The sequence below is a fragment of the Lithobates pipiens genome, unplaced genomic scaffold, assembly GCF_037356315.1.
Source record: "Lithobates pipiens isolate NorthernLeopardFrog02 unplaced genomic scaffold, aLitPip1_a1.2 Scaffold_23, whole genome shotgun sequence".
In the NCBI taxonomy this organism is placed as follows: Eukaryota; Metazoa; Chordata; class Amphibia; order Anura; family Ranidae; genus Lithobates; species Lithobates pipiens.
Window position 1 is genome coordinate 265,560,227 of NW_027507785.1, and position 19,208 is coordinate 265,579,434.

General features: G+C 38.9%; 2 protein-coding genes across 2 annotated transcripts in view; one reads left to right on the top strand and one right to left on the bottom strand.

Moving 5' to 3' along the window:
• The window catches only part of LAMC2 (laminin subunit gamma 2), a 72,578-nt gene extending 61,839 nt beyond the window's left edge, over window positions 1-10,739 (top strand). The window contains exons 20-23 of the mRNA XM_077453130.1: window positions 2,264-2,463; window positions 4,383-4,541; window positions 8,001-8,100; window positions 10,252-10,739. Coding sequence (XP_077309256.1) covers window positions 2,264-2,463; window positions 4,383-4,541; window positions 8,001-8,100; window positions 10,252-10,505 — 713 coding nt within the window. The 3' untranslated portion in view covers window positions 10,506-10,739. The remainder of the gene's footprint in view (window positions 1-2,263; window positions 2,464-4,382; window positions 4,542-8,000; window positions 8,101-10,251) is intronic.
• A 40-nt stretch (window positions 10,740-10,779) lies between these two features.
• NMNAT2 (nicotinamide nucleotide adenylyltransferase 2) overlaps window positions 10,780-19,208 on the bottom strand; it is a 133,268-nt gene continuing 124,839 nt past the window's right edge. The window contains exons 10-11 of the mRNA XM_077453131.1: window positions 18,914-18,981; window positions 10,780-17,578 (exon numbers count right to left, since the gene is read on the bottom strand). Of these exons, the coding sequence (XP_077309257.1) occupies window positions 17,476-17,578; window positions 18,914-18,981 (171 nt within the window). The 3' untranslated portion in view covers window positions 10,780-17,475. The remainder of the gene's footprint in view (window positions 17,579-18,913; window positions 18,982-19,208) is intronic.

Below are 19,208 nucleotides of genomic sequence, written 5' to 3' on the forward strand. Positions count from 1 at the left end.
AACAACATGTACAGTGGTGTGAAAAAGTGTTTGCCCCCTTCCTCATTTCCTGTTCCTTTGCATGTTTGTCACACTTAAGTGTTTCGGAACATCAAACCAATTTAAACAATAGTCAAGGACAACACAAGTAAACACAAAATGCAATTTGTAAATGAAGGTGTTTATTATTAAAGGTGAAAAAAAATCCAAACCATCATGGCCCTGTGTGAAAAAGTGATTGCCCCCTAAACCTAATAACTGGTTGGGCCACCCTTAGCAGCAACAACTGCAACCAAGCGTTTGCGATAACGTGCAATGAGGCTTTTACAGCGTCCTGGAGGAATTTTGGCCCACTCATCTTTGCAGAATTGTCCTAATTCAGTTACATTAGAGGGTTTTCGAGCATGAATGGCCTTTTTAAGGTCATACCACAACATCTCAATAGGATTCAGGTCAGGACTTTGGCTAGGCCACTCCAAAGTCTTCATTTTGTTTTTCTTCAGCCATTCGGTGGTGGACTTGCTGGTGTGTTTAGGATCTTTGTCCTGCTGCAGAACCCAAGTTCGTTTCAGCTTGAGTACACGAACAGATGGTCGGACATTCTCCTTCAGGATCTCTTGGTAGACAGCAGAATTCATAGTTCCTTTTATCACGGCAAGTCTTCCAGGTCCTGAAGCAGCAAAACAGCCCCAGACCATCACACTACCACCACCATATTTTACTGTTGGTATAATGTTCTTTTTATGAAATGCAGTGTTCCTTCTACGCCAGATATACTTGGACACACACCTTCCAAAGAGTTCCACTTTTGTCTCATCGGTCCACAGAATGTTGTCCCAAAAGTCTTGGGGATCGTCAAGATGTGTTGTGGAGAAAGTGAGACGAGCTTTGATGTTCTTTTTGCTCAGCAGTGGTTTTCTCCTTGGAACTCTGCCATGCAGGCCATTTTTGCCCAGTCTTTTCCTGATGGTGGAGGCATGAACGCTGACCTTAACTGAGGCAAGTGAGGCCTGCAGTTCCTTGGACGTTGTTGTGGGGTCTTTTGTGACCTCTTGGATGAGTCGTCGCTGCGCTCTTGGGGTAATTTTGGGCGGCCGGCCACTCCTGGGAAGGTTCACCACTGTTCCATGTCTTCGCCATTTGTGGATAATGGCTCTCACTGTGGTTCGCTGGATTCCCAAAGCTTTGGAAATGGCTTTATAACCCTTTCCAGACTGATAGATCTCAATTACTTTCTTTCTCAATTGTTCCTGAATTTCTTTTGGTCTCGGCATGATGTGTAGCTTTTAAGGATCTTCTGGTGGACCTTACTGTGTCAAGCAGCTCCTATTTAAGTGATGCCTTGATTGTGAACAGGTGTGGCAATAATCAGGCCTGGGTGTGGCTAGAGAAATTGAACTCAGGTGTGGACAACCACAGTTATAGTATGTTTTAACAAGGGGGGCAATCACTTTTTCACACAGGGCCATGATGGTTTGGATTTTTTTTCACCTTTAATAATAAACACCTTCATTTACAAATTGCATTTTGTGTTTACTTGTGTTGTCCTTGACTATTGTTTAAATTGGTTTGATGTTCTGAAACACTTAAGTGTGACAAACATGCAAAGGAACAGGAAATGAGGAAGGGGGCAAACACTTTTTCACACCACTGTATAACATGCTATGTTGATGTTTTAAGTAGAACTATAGGCAAAAATTTTTTTACATTTTGGATAGAGCAAAGGAGGGTTATTTTTTTTCGCTCTCTGAGTCTCATTGCAGAGATTTCCCTTCACTTCCTGTCCCATAACCAAACAGGAAGTGAGAAGAAATCCCTGCAAATTAAAGGGATTAGCAAGAAATGCCAGCAACACGAAAATAAAGGGATTCCTTTGGGGTCACCAAAACTGGTGCCCCCCCCGTTGGAAATTTCACCTTTATTCATTTCTTTTGGGCGACAGCCATCCCATAATTTTTTGTGTGCGATTTTGCCGTGTTTTTTTGGGTGATAATCACTGCAAAATCGTGTCATTATTGGGGTGCCATTGAAAGTAACGGGAATGCAAGCACGTCATGCATTTTGTGGTGATTCAGGAATAGCGGGCAGAATCGCAGCAATTCCATCCACGATCCGGAACGCCTAGGTGTGAACAGAGTCTAAGGACATATGCTTGCTACATGGTGTTTAGAGTTTGTGTGCATTTTGGGTACTGGAGTGGACATGTGAAAGCACCCTGGTTTGCTTTTTAGGTTTAAAGCAACCTAGCTCCACCTTTGTTAATAACTATACTTCTAAAATGTAGGGTTTGGAAACCAGGTAGGAGATCGACGCAGAGCAGCAGAAGAGGCAATGAGGCTCCTCCCTGAGATCCAGAGACGTGTACTGGGAGCCACAAGTACCACGGAAAGAGCAAGCACAGCACTCATGGGTGCAGAGAAGGATGCTGATATGGCCGTAGAGAATTCTGAAGAAGCTCAGAGTATCACAACTGCAATAGAACAGGTACGTGCTCTGATTGCCAAGAATGATATACAGTAGCTTTCTACAGACTGTATAGAGTTAACGCATATGAAACCTGCAACAAGCCAGCAAAATTATCTCTTTGAGGGTTATTCCTCACAGAACCAGTATTTTGGATGGATTTTAGGTCCTGGGCTGAATAATCCACCAGCATTTTATAGGATGTAGGACTTTCACATTAAAGATCCAGCTATTACGACTCTGCTATGAGTGCCATGGAACACTCTCTTCTGCTGCATAGTCCACAATGTAAAGTCTGTCATGGAAGTTTGAGAAATAATGTGATGGCCACAACTGGAGGGTCTAGGTAGGAGATTGAGTAAAAAGATATCATTACTGGAGTTTCCCAAATATATAAGCATTGAAGTGTTTGAACCTGCCAGCATCTACCAAAAATAAAGTATACATTTTGACATGGTGGAATTATGGTTTCCATACATTGCCAAATTCTGTTCAGATTGGACAGCTTGCTCTGAGGTTCAGGCTGAGAAGTTGTGATGGAGCTGATGCTTCCATTGTGAGCCACTTGCTCTCCCTAACTAAGCCACAAGTTAGAGGGAAGGTATAGTGTATTTTTTTAATGAGTTTATGTTTCAGTTATTATTGCAATGTTTACCTTTTAAAGTAATTTTTAAAAAAATGTTCATTTGTACATACATAGTTTTGTATATGTTTTGGCTTAGCCACTAAGGGAACTATCAATGACTCAGTGCATTTAGTCACTCTGTATAGCATAGTCATCATATATCACTGCAAAGCAGGAAAATGAGCCTTAGTATATAATGAGCAATGACTGTCTCCAGTTATATATCAAATTTTACATTATAACAAGTTTTTAAAAAACAATAATCCTCATTGGATTATTTTCCCTCTAGTCCTGTGTTGGAGACATCTCAACCTTTCAAATTTTCTATTTACTGTCAGTCCCAGTGACTGTGGTCACCAGGACAAAAACATTAAGGGTAAATGGCCTTAATAAAGACAAGCACAGCAATAAAAACCTGGCATGGGTTCTAGCCACTCAACATTTGATCCAATCTGCCATTACTGCTTTTTCCTTCTCATAATGCAAATAGTTTGGCTGTCATGCTGAAAACAAGGGTGTCATTACTTTCTGAGTCGCTGACCTGTATCAGTTTTGCAGGTTTCCCATTACAGTGCATTAACAGATCTTTGTGGTCTGTGGGTGTTCCTATCTGTCTTTTGGACACAACGCTTAGACCTTAATGTGGATGTAAACCCAAAATGTTATTTTTATTGTCTGGCACAATATAGAGTATGGGATTTCAGATCAACTGTGCCCAGTCTTGCTACAAAGAGTTAATCCAGCTCTGAGCAATCCACATATCTTTTTTTCAGTGAAATAAAAGGGGCAAACTGTGAAATATTTGTCCGTTCTTCCCCCTTGCTGTGATTGACAGGTGACTTACATATCGCGTGCACTAGCCTAAGACATGCATTATTTTTTAATTCCCACCCCCACTCCTTTCTTCAGCAGTTCTGCAAGGATTGGCTGTTCCACACTTCAACATGATTTGGCATGCTGAAGTCATGTGGGGACTTTTCTGGGTTTTGACTGGATGTTACTGATCATAGAAGAAGTTCAATGTAAGAAATACACAGGAGAAAATGCATGTTGATAAGGGGAGTGTAGAGGTGGGTGGGGAATCTACTGACATCACGACTCCACCCACTGAGTCCTGGAAAACAGACCCACCCACAAAATCTGAAGTTTTTCGGGGTTTCATAGCAGACAGAGGGGAGACATTTGACAAATAAGTATCCATGCAGGAGGCATGTATATCCTTCTAGATAACCAATATTGCAGTAGTTTAGAAAGGATGAGAGTGGGTTTACATCAACTTTAATAGCTGGTTAACTCCTTGTATTGTGCTTCTCAGGACATGCTGCGAATGAGCCAAGATGCAAACAGTTCTGCTCAACTGGCATTGGCACTGGAGAATGAGTTTGCTGAGCTGCAGAAAATGGCTAGAAAACCAGCTGGAGAACTGGAAGAGAAAGCAAAGAAAGCAGCAGAAGACAGTGCAGCTGCACAGTTGGTAAGAAACATGTGTCTATATGCAATATAAGTCCTTAAAGCGGTATCATAGTGGGTCAAACCCAAAAATAAAAGAATACAATAGATTGCAGCTTACTTATCCTTAAATGTGACTTAACCAGTTTTATTTTTTAGGCTTTTTTTTCCTTTCTTTTCACCTGGTGACCAGTAACATGCTTCCTATCTTGGGGTGTCTCCAATCTGGATAGAGGAGGAGCAATGTAGACACCTTTGGACAGCAGCATTGTCTGCGGGGAGAGGGTAGTGTTATATGCGCTAATTGATTCAGATGAACTTGACTAACAAATTAAAGTCAAATTCCTGCCAACACTTTTTAAGCCTTTACAGATGTTTTATTTTTTATTTTTTTTATTTAGGATAAATGTTTTACATAATTAAATAAAACTGACCGTTGTAAGCACCCTTGCCAGTGGTTTGTCTCTACCCTCTAAACATCACTGGACAGATTGGTCTGTTAAAGGAAGTTGACAAATAACAAAGGGAGGACACATATAGGGAGAGGTAAAGGTGCTGCTCACCCCAATAATACAAAATGGGAAAGTTCCCCCGAAGGGAGTTTTTTGGCAGCAAGGTAAAAGATTGGGTCAAGTGGTATGTATAGAAAAATATTTTATTGGTATTATACAAAGGATAATAACATGATAGTTAAAATATGAGCTCTAGTAGGAGAATAAAAACTGTTCCAGATACAAAATTGCAAACAGAAAATTATACAAAAACATTACATATCAGAATGCCAGTGGTATAAAGACTGACGCGTTTCAACCCATATACTTAGGGTCATCTCTAGAGGGTCAGTTTGCTATAAGAGATATTATAGGTACACATGTCAGATTTTTACACATAATATATAAACCACAAAGTATATGGAATACAGACGTGTGATATATTTACCCAACAAAAAAAAAAAATTTGTATAATTTTCTGTTTGCAATGTGTGCAGATGTGTTTAATAAGACTGATTTTACTGGCATCAGTTTAAGTGTCTTTCAGCAGAGCCTTTCCTCCGCTCTTCCCCCCATTTTTCCCTTCTTTCGTAGCTCCTGGGGACTAAGGATGAGCTCAGACATGTTCATAACCCGCACATGCAGAGCCCGCCAGGAAGTCAGCACTGCACAGCACTAATCACAGCCAGTGAGACATTGCTCAATCTCTGCAGCCGTGGATCAGCAAAATGTCTCACTGCTTGCAATTAGCGACTTCCTGGCGTGCTCTGCATGTGCGGGTTGCGAACACGCCTGAGGTCATCCTTACTGAGGATAGGTCCAATAGATCATTACCACTGCCCATTACATCACTTCTTTGCCCTCACCAATAGAGAGACCATTTAATCAACCTGGTGATGACTCCTAGATCCCCTCCCCCCCACCCACATTGCTCTGCTATATGCAACATTTCCATATTCGTTCTTTCATTATCTTTTCCCCTTTTGTTTTATTCATAATTATAAACCCACAAAGAGAGAGATTTTTAGGCCTTAGTAAACTTTTGAATGTCTACTCCTGTATAAAGAATGGTTTATATCGGGTGATAAGAAATTTACCTTCATTTGTCTTCATTAATGCCTTTTTCTACTTTATGTCTCCACTGATACTATGCTAAAAATGTGATCCCTTTGAACAAGTTTCCTTTACCTCTCCTGTACTGTATGCATGTTTGTTGATAAATAAAGAATTTGAATAAAAAAGAAAAAGAAAAAAGAAGCATTTTACCCTTGAGGCGTATCTCACCAAAACTGAAATTCCTGTTGCAAGGGATGCCTAAAATGTGACTTTCTGTGAATGTGAATCTTAGTGTAGACTTCATGGAAAATCAGTGAGCCAATCACACACACAGTAAATTACATTTCTGAGGGCATTCCATACACCAGCAAAATTAATTTTGCATTACATTTTATGGAAAATTACAGTGGCTGTAGACTTAAAAGGAAAGGTTGTTTTTAATAATATTAAAGGGTTAGTTTATCTATTCAGAAAAGGTGAACTAACATCATCCATCCTCCCCAACCTTCCTCCCAGTCCCTGCTGTACTTACCTTTGTAGGTGATGAGTTGTCAGTGCCCACAAAACTGGTGCAGTGGTCCGGGGATCTGAAATCCCCGATATTCTTTCTGCGGCACTTCTGGGCCGAATCAGAGTGATGCTCTGTCTTGGCACTGACCAATCAGAATTATTTTGATCTTTCCCTGAACCGCTGTAGGAAGAAGGAGTAGAGCAGAGATTTCAAATTCCCCGGACTGCTATGCCGGCCGTATGGGCACTGACAACTCAGCAAATACAGTGGAGACTGGGGAGGGGGGGGGGGGATGTACAGTTTTAGTTAAATCGGAGTTCCACCCAAAAGTGGAAGCTCTGCTTATCTGCTTCCCTCCTCCGGTGCCCCCGGTGCGGGGAGGAGGGAACATGTACCTGTTTTTGACAGGTACCAGTCCCTACTTCCAGGAGACCTGGCTGCGGCGAGATGCAGCCAGGTCACCTGGAAGTTCGGCCCCTCCCCTCCTTCCCTGCTGACGGGCCATTCACAAAGCGCAGTACGCTTCGCACATGCACGGTAGGGAACCGGCTGTAAAGCTGCAAGGCTTCACTGCCGGTTTCCCCTACAGGCAATGGCGGTGGCAGCACCCGAGCGCCGATAGAGACCTCCTCTTTAACCTTTTCATTTTTTCTAAAGAGATTAACTTACATTTTAAATTACAACATAGTTTGTGCAGAAATTGTATATGCTATATTTTGTATTTGCTATTTTTTCCCCCACAAAAGTAGAGTTTCCTTAATGTACCGGTAATCTATGAGCAATCAGCTTCTGCTATGTCTCTGACCAGCGTAACCTTGACTTTGTGTGCCAACTGTGTCACATACTGTATGTTCAAACAGACATAATCTTTCATCAAAGCGGTGCTCCTGTCAACAAAACGCTTTTGTGTGTTACTAATTCAATATTGTGTATTTACTGTTCATATATGTCTATATACATATGTTAGCCAGTCAATGCGTTTTGTTGACAGGAGCTCCACTTTGATGAATTTTTATACATGTTAATATTTTACTTTGTTTTTTTAAGTGGCTGCTGAGTGACACACATGATTTTTGTGTAGTTGTATTCTTTATTGCTTCTATTGTCGAAGTTTGAATTCCAGATAGGAGGAAGTAGGGACAGTTTTGGAGTTTGTTCTTCCCTTTTTTTAACATACTGTATGTTGTTTGCAGCTTCTGGAATGCATTCATTGTACAACCGGTGTATACAAAACAGAGCAACCAATCAGATATCAGTTTACAGTAGCAAGGCCAGCTAAGAGACAATTTCTGAACCATACCTGGTTGCATTATGACTACATTCCCTGACTTACAAATCAGCCCAGTAATGTTTACGTGTATTGGTAAAGAGTCCTAAAATGCTTCTTCTTTACTCTGTACTTGACATGCTTTCTTTCTGCCTTCAGATTGTTGATAGTGCAACAGAAGCTGAATCTAAAGCCGGTGATACCCTTAATGCTGTCACAGGCACACTGACCGCCCTTGATCGCGTTCTCAGCTTATTAGGTAAGCAGCTGGCAAAATCGATTCACACAGGGTCTGGTTCCTCTAGCATAATGCACTGATTGAATTACAGACCTATTAGGTGTTCAACATAGGCAGAATCTTTGCATCCATTACCACCATCAGTGACATCATTTATAGATCGTAGAGGAAAGCTTAGCTGAGGTTGCATGGATGGATCATGCCTCCAGCTATGGCTTATGGAGGAGTGTTTAATGGTCACAACACACAAGTGTCCTATCTCAAGTGCCATTATCTTCTATATACATATTTTTCCTGCACACATGTTGCACATATCACAGCATAGAGAGATTTCAGATATGTTTGCAATGGAATACAAAACCTTCACAGGAAGATTATTTCTGATATAAATGCAAAGATTTGTTGAATATGGCAACATTTTCTAGTCATATTTCCCAAAAATGTTGGAACAATCCTATAGTACTTTATATACAGATCTGGAAATTCTTCTAAGCACACTAACATCTATGTTAATCTTAACTTTGAAAGATGTTAGGGGCCCTGTTTACAGCCTGAATTTTTTTGTTAAATAAGCAGAAACCTTCTCTTAGCTGTCAATGGAACAGGTGCATGTCTCCATTGGAAGCTTCCTTTCCTTACCGATGTCAAAAGTCATAATTTTTTGCCCTGGAGATGGCTATCATGTCAGTAGACAGAGAGAATCTCTCCAACAGGGACACAGACAGTAAAGTAAGCCAACGGAGGTTCTAACCCTAACCCCACTCGAATCTTTTTAAAACTTAGCCTATGTTTCATCCACAGTTGCTATGGTGCTGTACATCAGTTTTTATACCATGCATTTAATGGCTTGACATAGAGCAAAAGCAAATATGACAGTTATCATTCATGGCATGCCTTGAATGTTACTGTTTGGCGAAACCGTTAAAGTGGAACTTTAGTCAGAAAATGAAGATCTGCTAAAAGACTTCAGGCTGGCCCTTTTTGCAGGTATAGCTATGTAAAACATAAAAAATATGTGCCTATTCTGTTTAAAATCCAGTAATACACTGTCTCATCCTACCCTCCACATGCTCAGTTGCTCTCCATTTTTAAGCACTGCCGAGTTTGTAGAGGCTGATCTGCTGACAGCCTTAAAGCAGAATTAAACCCTCCCATACTTTACAGTCAAGGAAGCTGCTTCTGTTTGATCTGCATCTGCCATGGTGCTACACATGTGATCAGTTATGACACCAGCCATTTGATGGTTTGACAGTTTGGTTGAGGACACATCCAAATATGACAGTAAGCAATCCCAACATTCCAGGACATTTCAGTAATTTTTTGAAACCGTTAAATTGATGGGTTTATTTCCACCTCATGATTTACTGCTGTTCAGGGGCTCTGGGCTTCAGCAAAATGGAAGCTTCCAGCAAGAAGAAACAGGAGCAATGCTGGAGGCAATTTACAGTACAGACTGATTTTGGTAGCATAATTATTAATGAGGAATGTTTGTTCCTTGCTAAAGAGCATTATTTTTTATCAAGTTGTTATGGGTAAAGTTCCGCTTGAATGACTTGACAAAGAGCAAGAGCAACTATGACAGTTATCATGTATGGCATGCCTTGAACGTAAGACTGGATACACACTTAAAGTTTTTTTTCTATCAACCAAGCTGGCTGAACGAAAAAAACTGACAGCTGGCAGCTGCCATTCGTCCCATGAGTACTTAACTGTTTGCAAAACAGTTGAATCAATGTATTTAGTTCCACTTTAAAGTGTAACTAAACCTCCTGTCTTGCCCAAGATGGTGCCATCTTAGCCTTTATTAATATCTGCAGTTGCTATGCTGCAGCATATGTGATCAGCTATAACATCAGCTGTGACATCATTAAAGGCGTGTCTTTAATGTAGCATACACTGCGTATGCCTTGGTAGGCAGAATGTAAATAAAAACACTGCAGTGACAACATTGGTATGTTTGATTTAGGCATGTAATACCAGCTTTTGAACATTTCTAGCTTTCTTCTCAGAAACTGAAATTGGTGGGTTTAGTTCTGCTTTACCCCTTACACTAATACAAAATATAACTGCACTAGCCACCATCCTTTATCTTTTTTTATTGACTGTGTACCTAAATAGCAAATGTTAAAATGCTTCAACTGTATGACTGAATGATCACTGTGTTCCATGCAGACCAACCCATCGAAGGAAATGAAGAGGCGTTACAAGCTCTAGGAAGCAGCATGGAGACAGCTCGGAAACAGGTCACTCAGCGCCTCAGGCCGGCTTTACAAGAGCTGGAATTGTCATTTAAAGTTCAAAAACAGAGGATTCTAAGTCTGGATAAAGAGATCCAGCAAACGATGATTGACATCCAAAACCTGAGGGATATCAAAAACAGCCTTCCACCAGGGTGCTACAATACAGCTCCTATTGAGAGACCCTGAAATCAAAAATGACAGAATAGACTCCGCAAAGCCGATAATTATTCACATTTACTTGTGCCGTGCGTAAGATCTGCATGATGTATGCGGAAAAAAAAGACCTAATTTTTGACATTCTTGTGACCGGCTGACGGGTGCTAAATAGAACCATGAAACGTGTCTGTCTTAAAAACTGTGCCATATTTTGTCTTTGTACCTTTTGTATTTATTTATTAATAAATATATCATTAAACATTACTACTTTATTTTCTGGTGACATTCATGCCTGACACAGCCATTTTCTAGCAAAGCAAAATCTTTATTGGTAAAACAGCAACAACAGAATGAACAAAACCCAATACATTAGTCTAGGAATGGTTTACTCAACCCCTCCTAATCAGTAAAGACCCAGCACTATGTTATATTAACATTGTTACATGTTTGATGTAATCTCATCTCTTAACACTAAGTGGTTTCGTCTGATGTTTCACAGATTCTTTTTTTTATTACTGCGCTAGAGACTGCTAGTTCTAAGGTTGTCTTCTGTAAGTAGGCCAGAAATATTACATTATATAGACTGGTGTTAACAAAAGTTATTAATAGGGTTTCAGGTCAATTAATTATTTAGTGAACTTTAAAGATATATGATGCAAAATTTAAAGGTTTAAGGTAACTGGACAGTTCGAATTGAATATATGTTGAAAATGCATTAAATGGAGACTGTAACCTGCTCATTCAGGGGAAAATAACAGTGCCTCCTGATAGTCCCACAACAAGGTATACTCATTGATCTTCAATACCTCCATGCCTGCTTTCTTCAGGAACCCATCAAGTAAACCCAAGTGTCATATGGTGTCACAGCTTACCCAGGTGGATGACACCATGTGACAGTGTTTGGGGCTGGTAATTGGCTACTTATACACACGGGGAAGGTCATATTGCTTCCCGTACCCTGCTCTGGGATAGCAACGGAGTGAAGATTTTAACAAGGGTATTCGGCAAGGGAGCACAGATGGGTGAATATACTCTACTGGGGGTGGGCTATCAGGAGACACTGAATAGGCAAATTTGTAGTGTCTCTTTAACTGCTGTTACATTTAGTGAAACCCCATGTCAAAACAATTATTAGATTCACAGATGCAGGCAACTAAATATGCAATTTTCTTCCAAGCACCGCAATTTTTTTCTGTAATACAACAGGCAGATGACAGGGGGTGTGGACAAGATTAGCTTTAATGGGTAAAAGTTAAGATTTGCATATTGTTTTAATTGCCTATATCTCTTTATCAGCTTGAATTGCCCAAGTTTATGACAGGTTACTTACTCTTGGAGTAATGGATACTGTTCACTATAATTCAGCCTCAATATGACTGGAAATTTAATATTTGCATGGGGAAAAAAAGCACTTTCATGCTTGTTTGATATGACTAGCTCCTAGAAAAATGGAGACCTAGCACAATGTCTGTATAAGGTATCAGCCCATAAAAAAAAAAAACTTTGATAACGCAATTTGTATTTGTTTGATTTTCATTGTTGTGTCTTCTGCCCACCATATGATCTATAGGACTTGAAAAATAGACATTCTTGCTATCAAGATAACTCTTTTTTTTATGAGCCATGTGTTTTTGTTTTCTTAAAAAGCTACATCTCTACAGAGTGTTTAGCGGAACAGCTTAAACTGGTGCAACACTACTTGTCTTCACAACTGCTTTAGTCACTGGGGGATTTATACAACAAATTCCTCTATACTCATTTTCCTTCCAGGTCTGAATATTGCTTTTTTGCCATAGCACAACCGTTATGTACAGAATGAGGAATGTGAATTTTTAATACAATAAAATCTTTGCTATAAGAAAGTCACATGCTATACAAAAAGCCAAGGTTGCATGGTATAATGGACGGGGTTTATGGAAGCATGGTTATCAAGCTTCATATAAAAGTTAATTTTAAAGCAGATAATATGGAATCGGGTATAGTTTATGTGGTGCTTTGCAACTGAACATGAACACCAGGAGTCAAAAGAAGATACACTAAACTGCACAGACAGGTTTAAAGGAAACCTGTCCTGAGAGAAACAAAGAAGTTGCCATTGGTGACCTTTTGTAAATGCTAGTTACCTGGTTATTGAGTTTACCTTCAAAATCTGGAGTAAACGAGCTGAGGCAAGAATACAGATAGTAGTTCCTGATTTTTCTCTGACTTGCTTGAGTTGCAAACTTGTACCAGGTGAGTGTTTGAGAAAGTACTCAAGCTGGAGTCAGCATCACAGTCAGCAAGCATTTTCAAAAGCAGGGCATCATTGGCAACCCCTTATTTATTTTATTAACTTAAATGCTAGGGGTGATTTAACCCATTTTTGGCTACTTAATCGCATCCTGGAATGCTTCAAATGATGTGACTACCAGTGGGTGGTCTAAGGGCCACAGTGTGAGATAAAAGTCATCTATGTACCTTAACTTCAATTGTTTCCAGGTTCCACCTGTTTTATCTACAGCAAGATTAAAATGCAAAACTACATATTGTCAATGGCTAGTGTTTTTAAATACCAGAAGAACCAATTCATTTTGTAAGGTAAAAAGAAACATAATACTAAATTATTTTTTGTGGCATCTAAGATCCATGCTCAGCATTAGCCCTTTGTAAACTCATAGTATACTACATACATTGTAGCACAACTGGCCTTAAAGTAACCCTGTTTCTCAAAAATCATTAATTTAGCTGTATCCTGTAATACAGGATGCTGAGTATGTACCTCTCTATCGAAGAAAGGGTGAAATATTTGTCCTCCTTCAGAGCTACTGCTAAACAAATTGCCTACTATAATGTATAAACTCTTTAAAACTGGCAAGTAATTGTACTGAAAAAGTAGAAACGGAGAGTGTGCATACCCATTCACCAATGGCCAATAGGAGAGAAAAAAATCAACCTTTGTTGATTAAGAAGACATATATCATGAAAAGAAAGAAAAATCAAATGAGTATGTGTATATACTTAAGGATGGAAAGAATATTGATTCTTTAGGAGAGCAAAAGGTGGAAGAAAAGCCTATAGTACTAATCTGCTAATCTTTTTTTAGGCTGTCCCTATGAATATAGGACAAAAAAAACAGTTCCCCTTGGATTTGGACTTTACTGGCACTTAGATAAGTATGCAAGAGTAATAAAGTAAAAAATACATTTGTTGATAGTACATACTTTTTTTCAACTAACATGAGATATCCGTTGCATACTACCATCTTGCACAAGTTGTATTATCAGTTTCTGTTGCAATGTACACTCCATGTTACTTTTTTACTATGTACTATCAATAAATGTATTTTTACTTTAATACTCTTATCTAAGTGCCGGTAAAGACCAAATCCAAAGTGAACTGTTTGTTTGTCTTGTACCAAGGATGTTGGCACTATGAATTAATCACTGATATCTCCCTTGTCCCTATGAATATAGGAGGATCAGATAGATGGTCACTAAACAATTTTACTGCCCAATTACCTTGGTAGGGTGTCATGCATCCAAGCCAATCATTGGTCTCAGTCAAAAAAGGTAATTCTCATATCACCATTATAACCTACTAGACAACTTGACTGGCCAATTATCATGGAATGGTGTCTTGCATCCAAGCCACTCGTTGGTCTCAGTCAAAAAAAGCTCTCTTAACTACATTGTAAACTGTGTTCACTATCCTAGTAAACTATGTGCCCCATGTGACACTCCAAAGTTAAGGGGAAAAAATAAGTGCAAAAATAACTTAACTCTACATGTTTTGCTTGCTAAATGCACTTCATCAGGAGTACCAAATAGTGCACCAAATCAAAATAATAGTACAAACAAACACGTAAGGTCCATGGTGGTGAAAGGAAAATGGCATCCAATTATTTGGTCATCCTGTATTTATAACATTATGGGCTCTCCTACAGAATCAATATTCTTTCCATCCTATAACTATTTACATGTACACTCATTTGCTTTTTCTTTCTTTTCATGATATATCTCTTAATCAAATGTTGATTTTTTTTCTCTCTCTTATTGGCCATTGGTGCATGGGCATGCGCCCCCCGTTTCTATTTTTTTCAGTACTTGTTCAGAGCTAGCAGCACCGCTGCTATCCAATATGTGCGCCCAAGGGGAATATGCTATCCGGCACAACCTGCAGTGTCAGATAGAGGCAGTGCTGCTATCTCTACATAAGAGTGAATATTTCTCTTGCCGAGATAAATAGAGGTAAGTATGCAGTCTCTTCTATTACAGGGTTCAGGTAAACATTTATCCAACTAGAGTAATCATTTAAAAAAAAAAATTTCCCAGGAGAGATATGGAGGCTGCTATTACTGATCTCCTTCTGAAAATGCTAAACGCTTGAGCTGTGCTCACCCACTGGCTACAGTATTTTTGGAGCCACTGACCTGGAACAGTTGTGCAGATCTAGAATGTCAGAGTAAAGCCAGAAGTCCTTTTCTGCATTTGCTCTGTTTCAATGACTCAAAGTATTAAAGCAAGAGCCAACCAGCACTTGCACAATGAAAATGGCAGCCTACAAGTTTAAGTCCAAGCTCCTTCAAAAGAAGGCACAACTTTCTTTTACGTAGAAAGAAAGTTGTAAAACCCTGTAACATACAAAAATATTAGACTCAAGCATGATCTAATCATGTAACAAAGACCTAATTTTTTTTCGATCTAACACATTGTGGCACTCATATAGTGCAATGAAGAACTGCACCCATTATACATAAAACATAATAATAAATATTATAAATATACCTTTAGTACTAGTTTATTGGTACTTGAGGCTACAACTGAATTTTTATAACAGTGTTTGCATGGGTTTCAGCTTAGAAAATTTGGTACAATGGCAACATCAACTTCAGCTAACACCTCTACAATCACAGCAAAAACTACTAAGATTGTATTATAGATGCTTTACAAAATTGAAAAAAGGCTGTGAAAATGTACTTCATTAAAGAAAATGCCTTGCCAAAACTTCTGATTCTATGTTTGAGGAAAGGTAATGGGGTAGACTTAATTCAAAGTTTTGAATCTATCATTTTCAAGCTATTATTGAAGCTATGTTTTAAGAGTATTCACCTCCAGATACCTACTGCTCTAACCTGACAGAATATGTCATCTGAGTGAGCATCGGTGCAGAAAGGGCATAAAATTAGGCGTTGGATCTGTGCAGATATTACAAAGCTAATTTACACTTAACCTGGTCATAAATCCAGCTGTGCATATTATGATTTTCATTGAACAATGCATCAATATGTATGTAATAGCTGCTCCAATATTAAATAACTAATTTGGCAGAAAGCATTAGGCTAATATACATATTAGACACCTACATCAGCTTAGATACTTATAAGTGAACACTGGTTATTCCCTTTTACCAACGATGAAAACAAAGAAATTATATGTGCCCATCTCCTGCTGCTGCCTAATAAGTGTACAACTAAGCAGCTTCATCTGGGTGTTTTATTTTCACCTTACTACACTTCTTGCAGGTCAGTGGTGCAGATGCAGATATACAGATACTCACTGGGGTTGATTTACTAAAGGCAAATAGATTGCAGATGCACTCACTTTCCCCAGAGCTTAGTGACTGTGGTAAAGCTTTCGCTTTCAAAATCAAGTGCAAGAAAAACAAAAAACAGCATTTTTGCTTGCGCATGATTAGATTATGGAAATAAGCATCACTAAGCTCTGGGGAAAATTGGTGCAACTGCACTTCCAAAGTTCACAGTTTATTTAGTAAATCAACCCCACTATCTCTTCTTTACATTATATATTTGGTGGTACAATTTAGAAATTCAACTGAAACTGTGTTTGGTCAGTGTTTGCTTTCTCCCAAATATATTAATCCTAACTAATAAATTCATAGTTTAAGTGGAAATTTTCTTTAATTTAGAAATGCCTAAAACTAAGGGGCCATATGTTGCCCCCATTACTGAGCCCCATGCTGACGTGTTGATTCAATGAGTATACAGGTATAAATGAACATCTAGCATCATCTATATATTTAAAAAAAAATGGATTGAGAAAATATATTGTTCATGTGTTTAATTAGGAAGAAGTCATTCTGAAAGCTACACCTTTGCTTTTAAGTAATCCCTGTAGGATTATGGATAAAGACATGCCTTGTCCTCCTGGATAGAAGTTTAATAAAGACTTTTAAAATGCCATGAAGATAGAAGCACAGCAAGGCATGCTAACTGTGTGCACAATGCTTATGTAAGTGATGTAGAAATGTTTCTTAGTTCCTGATAACCACTACCCTCCAAAAATTTAGATGGAGAGAAGACAGGTATGAGGTCTTTATCCCAGTTGAAAAAGAGGTACTGCGAATTGCTAAATATTAATACATGATTTATAAATAACACCCTCATCAAAAAAACGAACTAGTAGGTGAGGAATGAATAAATACCCATTTAGTGTAGCATGATGTGCAAGGCACCCAATGGGTTAACTGATATCCCAAAAACTCCCCCTTCCCCCAGAAGAGTTGGTATACAACGGATTTTATGCCTAAACACTCCAGAAAACAACACTGCTGCAAGCACTCTTTTCACTAGTACAGCGAGTGCTCTCTCACCTTGGGCTTTGAAGTGAGAATGTCTTAAAGTGTATATGTCACTCATATTCAGTGATGAATGCCATTCTGTAGACTGAACCAATATTCAGTGTATCCACGCACTAGGAACCAGGGACATCACCTTAGCACTTTGTACCTTCTGTCATGGTAATGTCACAAGCTACTAGTGAACAGAGAAGCTGCATTCTTTGAAATGTTGGTCCCAGAAACAGATGACTGCCTCCATAATAACAAGGTGACAAGTACCCTTTAAGAAAATGAGTAAGGCAGAGAGGTGAGTAGGGCTGTAATGAGTGGGGTAACAGAGATATTATGATCTGTGAGGAGATTGTGGTGAGTAGTGAGTAATAACACATTTTATTGTGATGATGAAGGTAGCAGATAGCTACGCCCCATGCTGGAACACACAAAGTCAACCAGATGTATTGATATAAAGCTGACTTTTCAGGACATAGTCAATGACGGGTTGTGTTAGGTAATCCACCACATGTCCATCTCCATGCTGCAAGGCCAGTCTGAGGAAAAACAAAGATCTCATCAGCTCATGTCATTAAAATTCACATTTTAAAAATAAAAAAACTTAACTTACAGAACATGTCGCAAGTGTATTGTTGACACTGTCCTTTTACCAAAAGTCCACACTATTGATAGGATATAACATACACGTTTAAATCTACCATTAAACAAGTGTTGTCCCAAGGAAAAATAGAGGAACTGCCACTGCTTATTTGCTTTTGAGGATGCAGACTCCAGGGCAGTCAACATTTTCCTTGTTTCACTTTTTGATAAGTCACTGGTCTAGAACAAGCATGCAGCTAGTAAAGTGTTCGGGCACCTAATATGCTCATGCTGGTTCTGGGTGGGCAATCACCAAGTAGAAAAGCAGGGATCAAGATGACAGCTTCTAAAAGTACACTTTCAAAAATCAGTTGTCATTGCCCATGTTTCAAATCTGGCAGATTCATTTCAAGCCACATAGAGGTCTTTTTTGAACCAATTAATTAATTGCCTTTATTGAATAAAAATAATTGCAGTAATAATAATAAAGAAAGTAAGTGTAGTGTAAGAATGGGATTTCCAGGGATACCTGAGCTTTTTTAAAAGGTACCTGTAAGGATTAAAACACCACCCAATTCTTACTTATTTCAAAGTCCTCAATCACCTCCAGCTTACTGATCTTGGAGTAAAACACTACTTATACTCCATTGATTAATCCTCTAAGTCAGGGATATGCAATTAGCAGACCTCCAGTTGTTGCAGAACTACAAGTCCCATGAGGCAAAGCAAGACTCTGACAGCCACAAGCATGACACTCAACAGCCGGAGGTCCACTAACTGCATATCCCTGCTCTAAGGTAACACCAGGGTCCAAGCTGAATCATGTATAGAAGTAAAGCTGAACCAAACATGCTTATGCAACATAAAACTGCAGACACATGAACTAAGCTGATGTGCATGTCTCTGGTTTTTACAGCCAGCTATGGTTTCTCTTTGACAGTGCTGTGTTAAAAATAATCGACTATGTTTTTTGAGTGTTTTTTTACATTTTTAAAATAACATTATATACATGACAAAAGATCTCCAGAGCACTATAGGTTATTAAAAAGACAGCACCTCACAACATTCAGATATGCAATCTCAAGATTTACCGGATTTACTCTCCACCATAGTAAATAAAGAATTAATGGAAAAAAACACTATGTATAAATTTGGGCAAGTTGGGTCAAGAGCAGAATTAAGTAACCGAAAAACTGCTCAAGTAGTACTGCAAACATTTTATAAAAAAATATATATTTCTAGCTACAGGAAAACATATACATAAATGATCACAGTACAGTACTATCCATTACCTGCTTTTAGTGGAGCTCACGTGGGACATAGGATGGTTGGTATCATCTTTAATCACAAGGATGTTATTCTGAAGGAATAGAGAATCCTAGGTTAACACACATAGTTATACATTTAAAAATAATATAACTGCTGATATCTTTTTATCTGGAGGGGTTCCCCACTGGTGCAGCAGGGAAATAAGAAAATGATTTTGGAACCCTCTCTGGGGATGAGTGGGACACTGAACTCCAGACAGTTCCACTGGTTTCACTTAACCACCTACAATGACTGACAAAATTGTATATTTTGTTACGG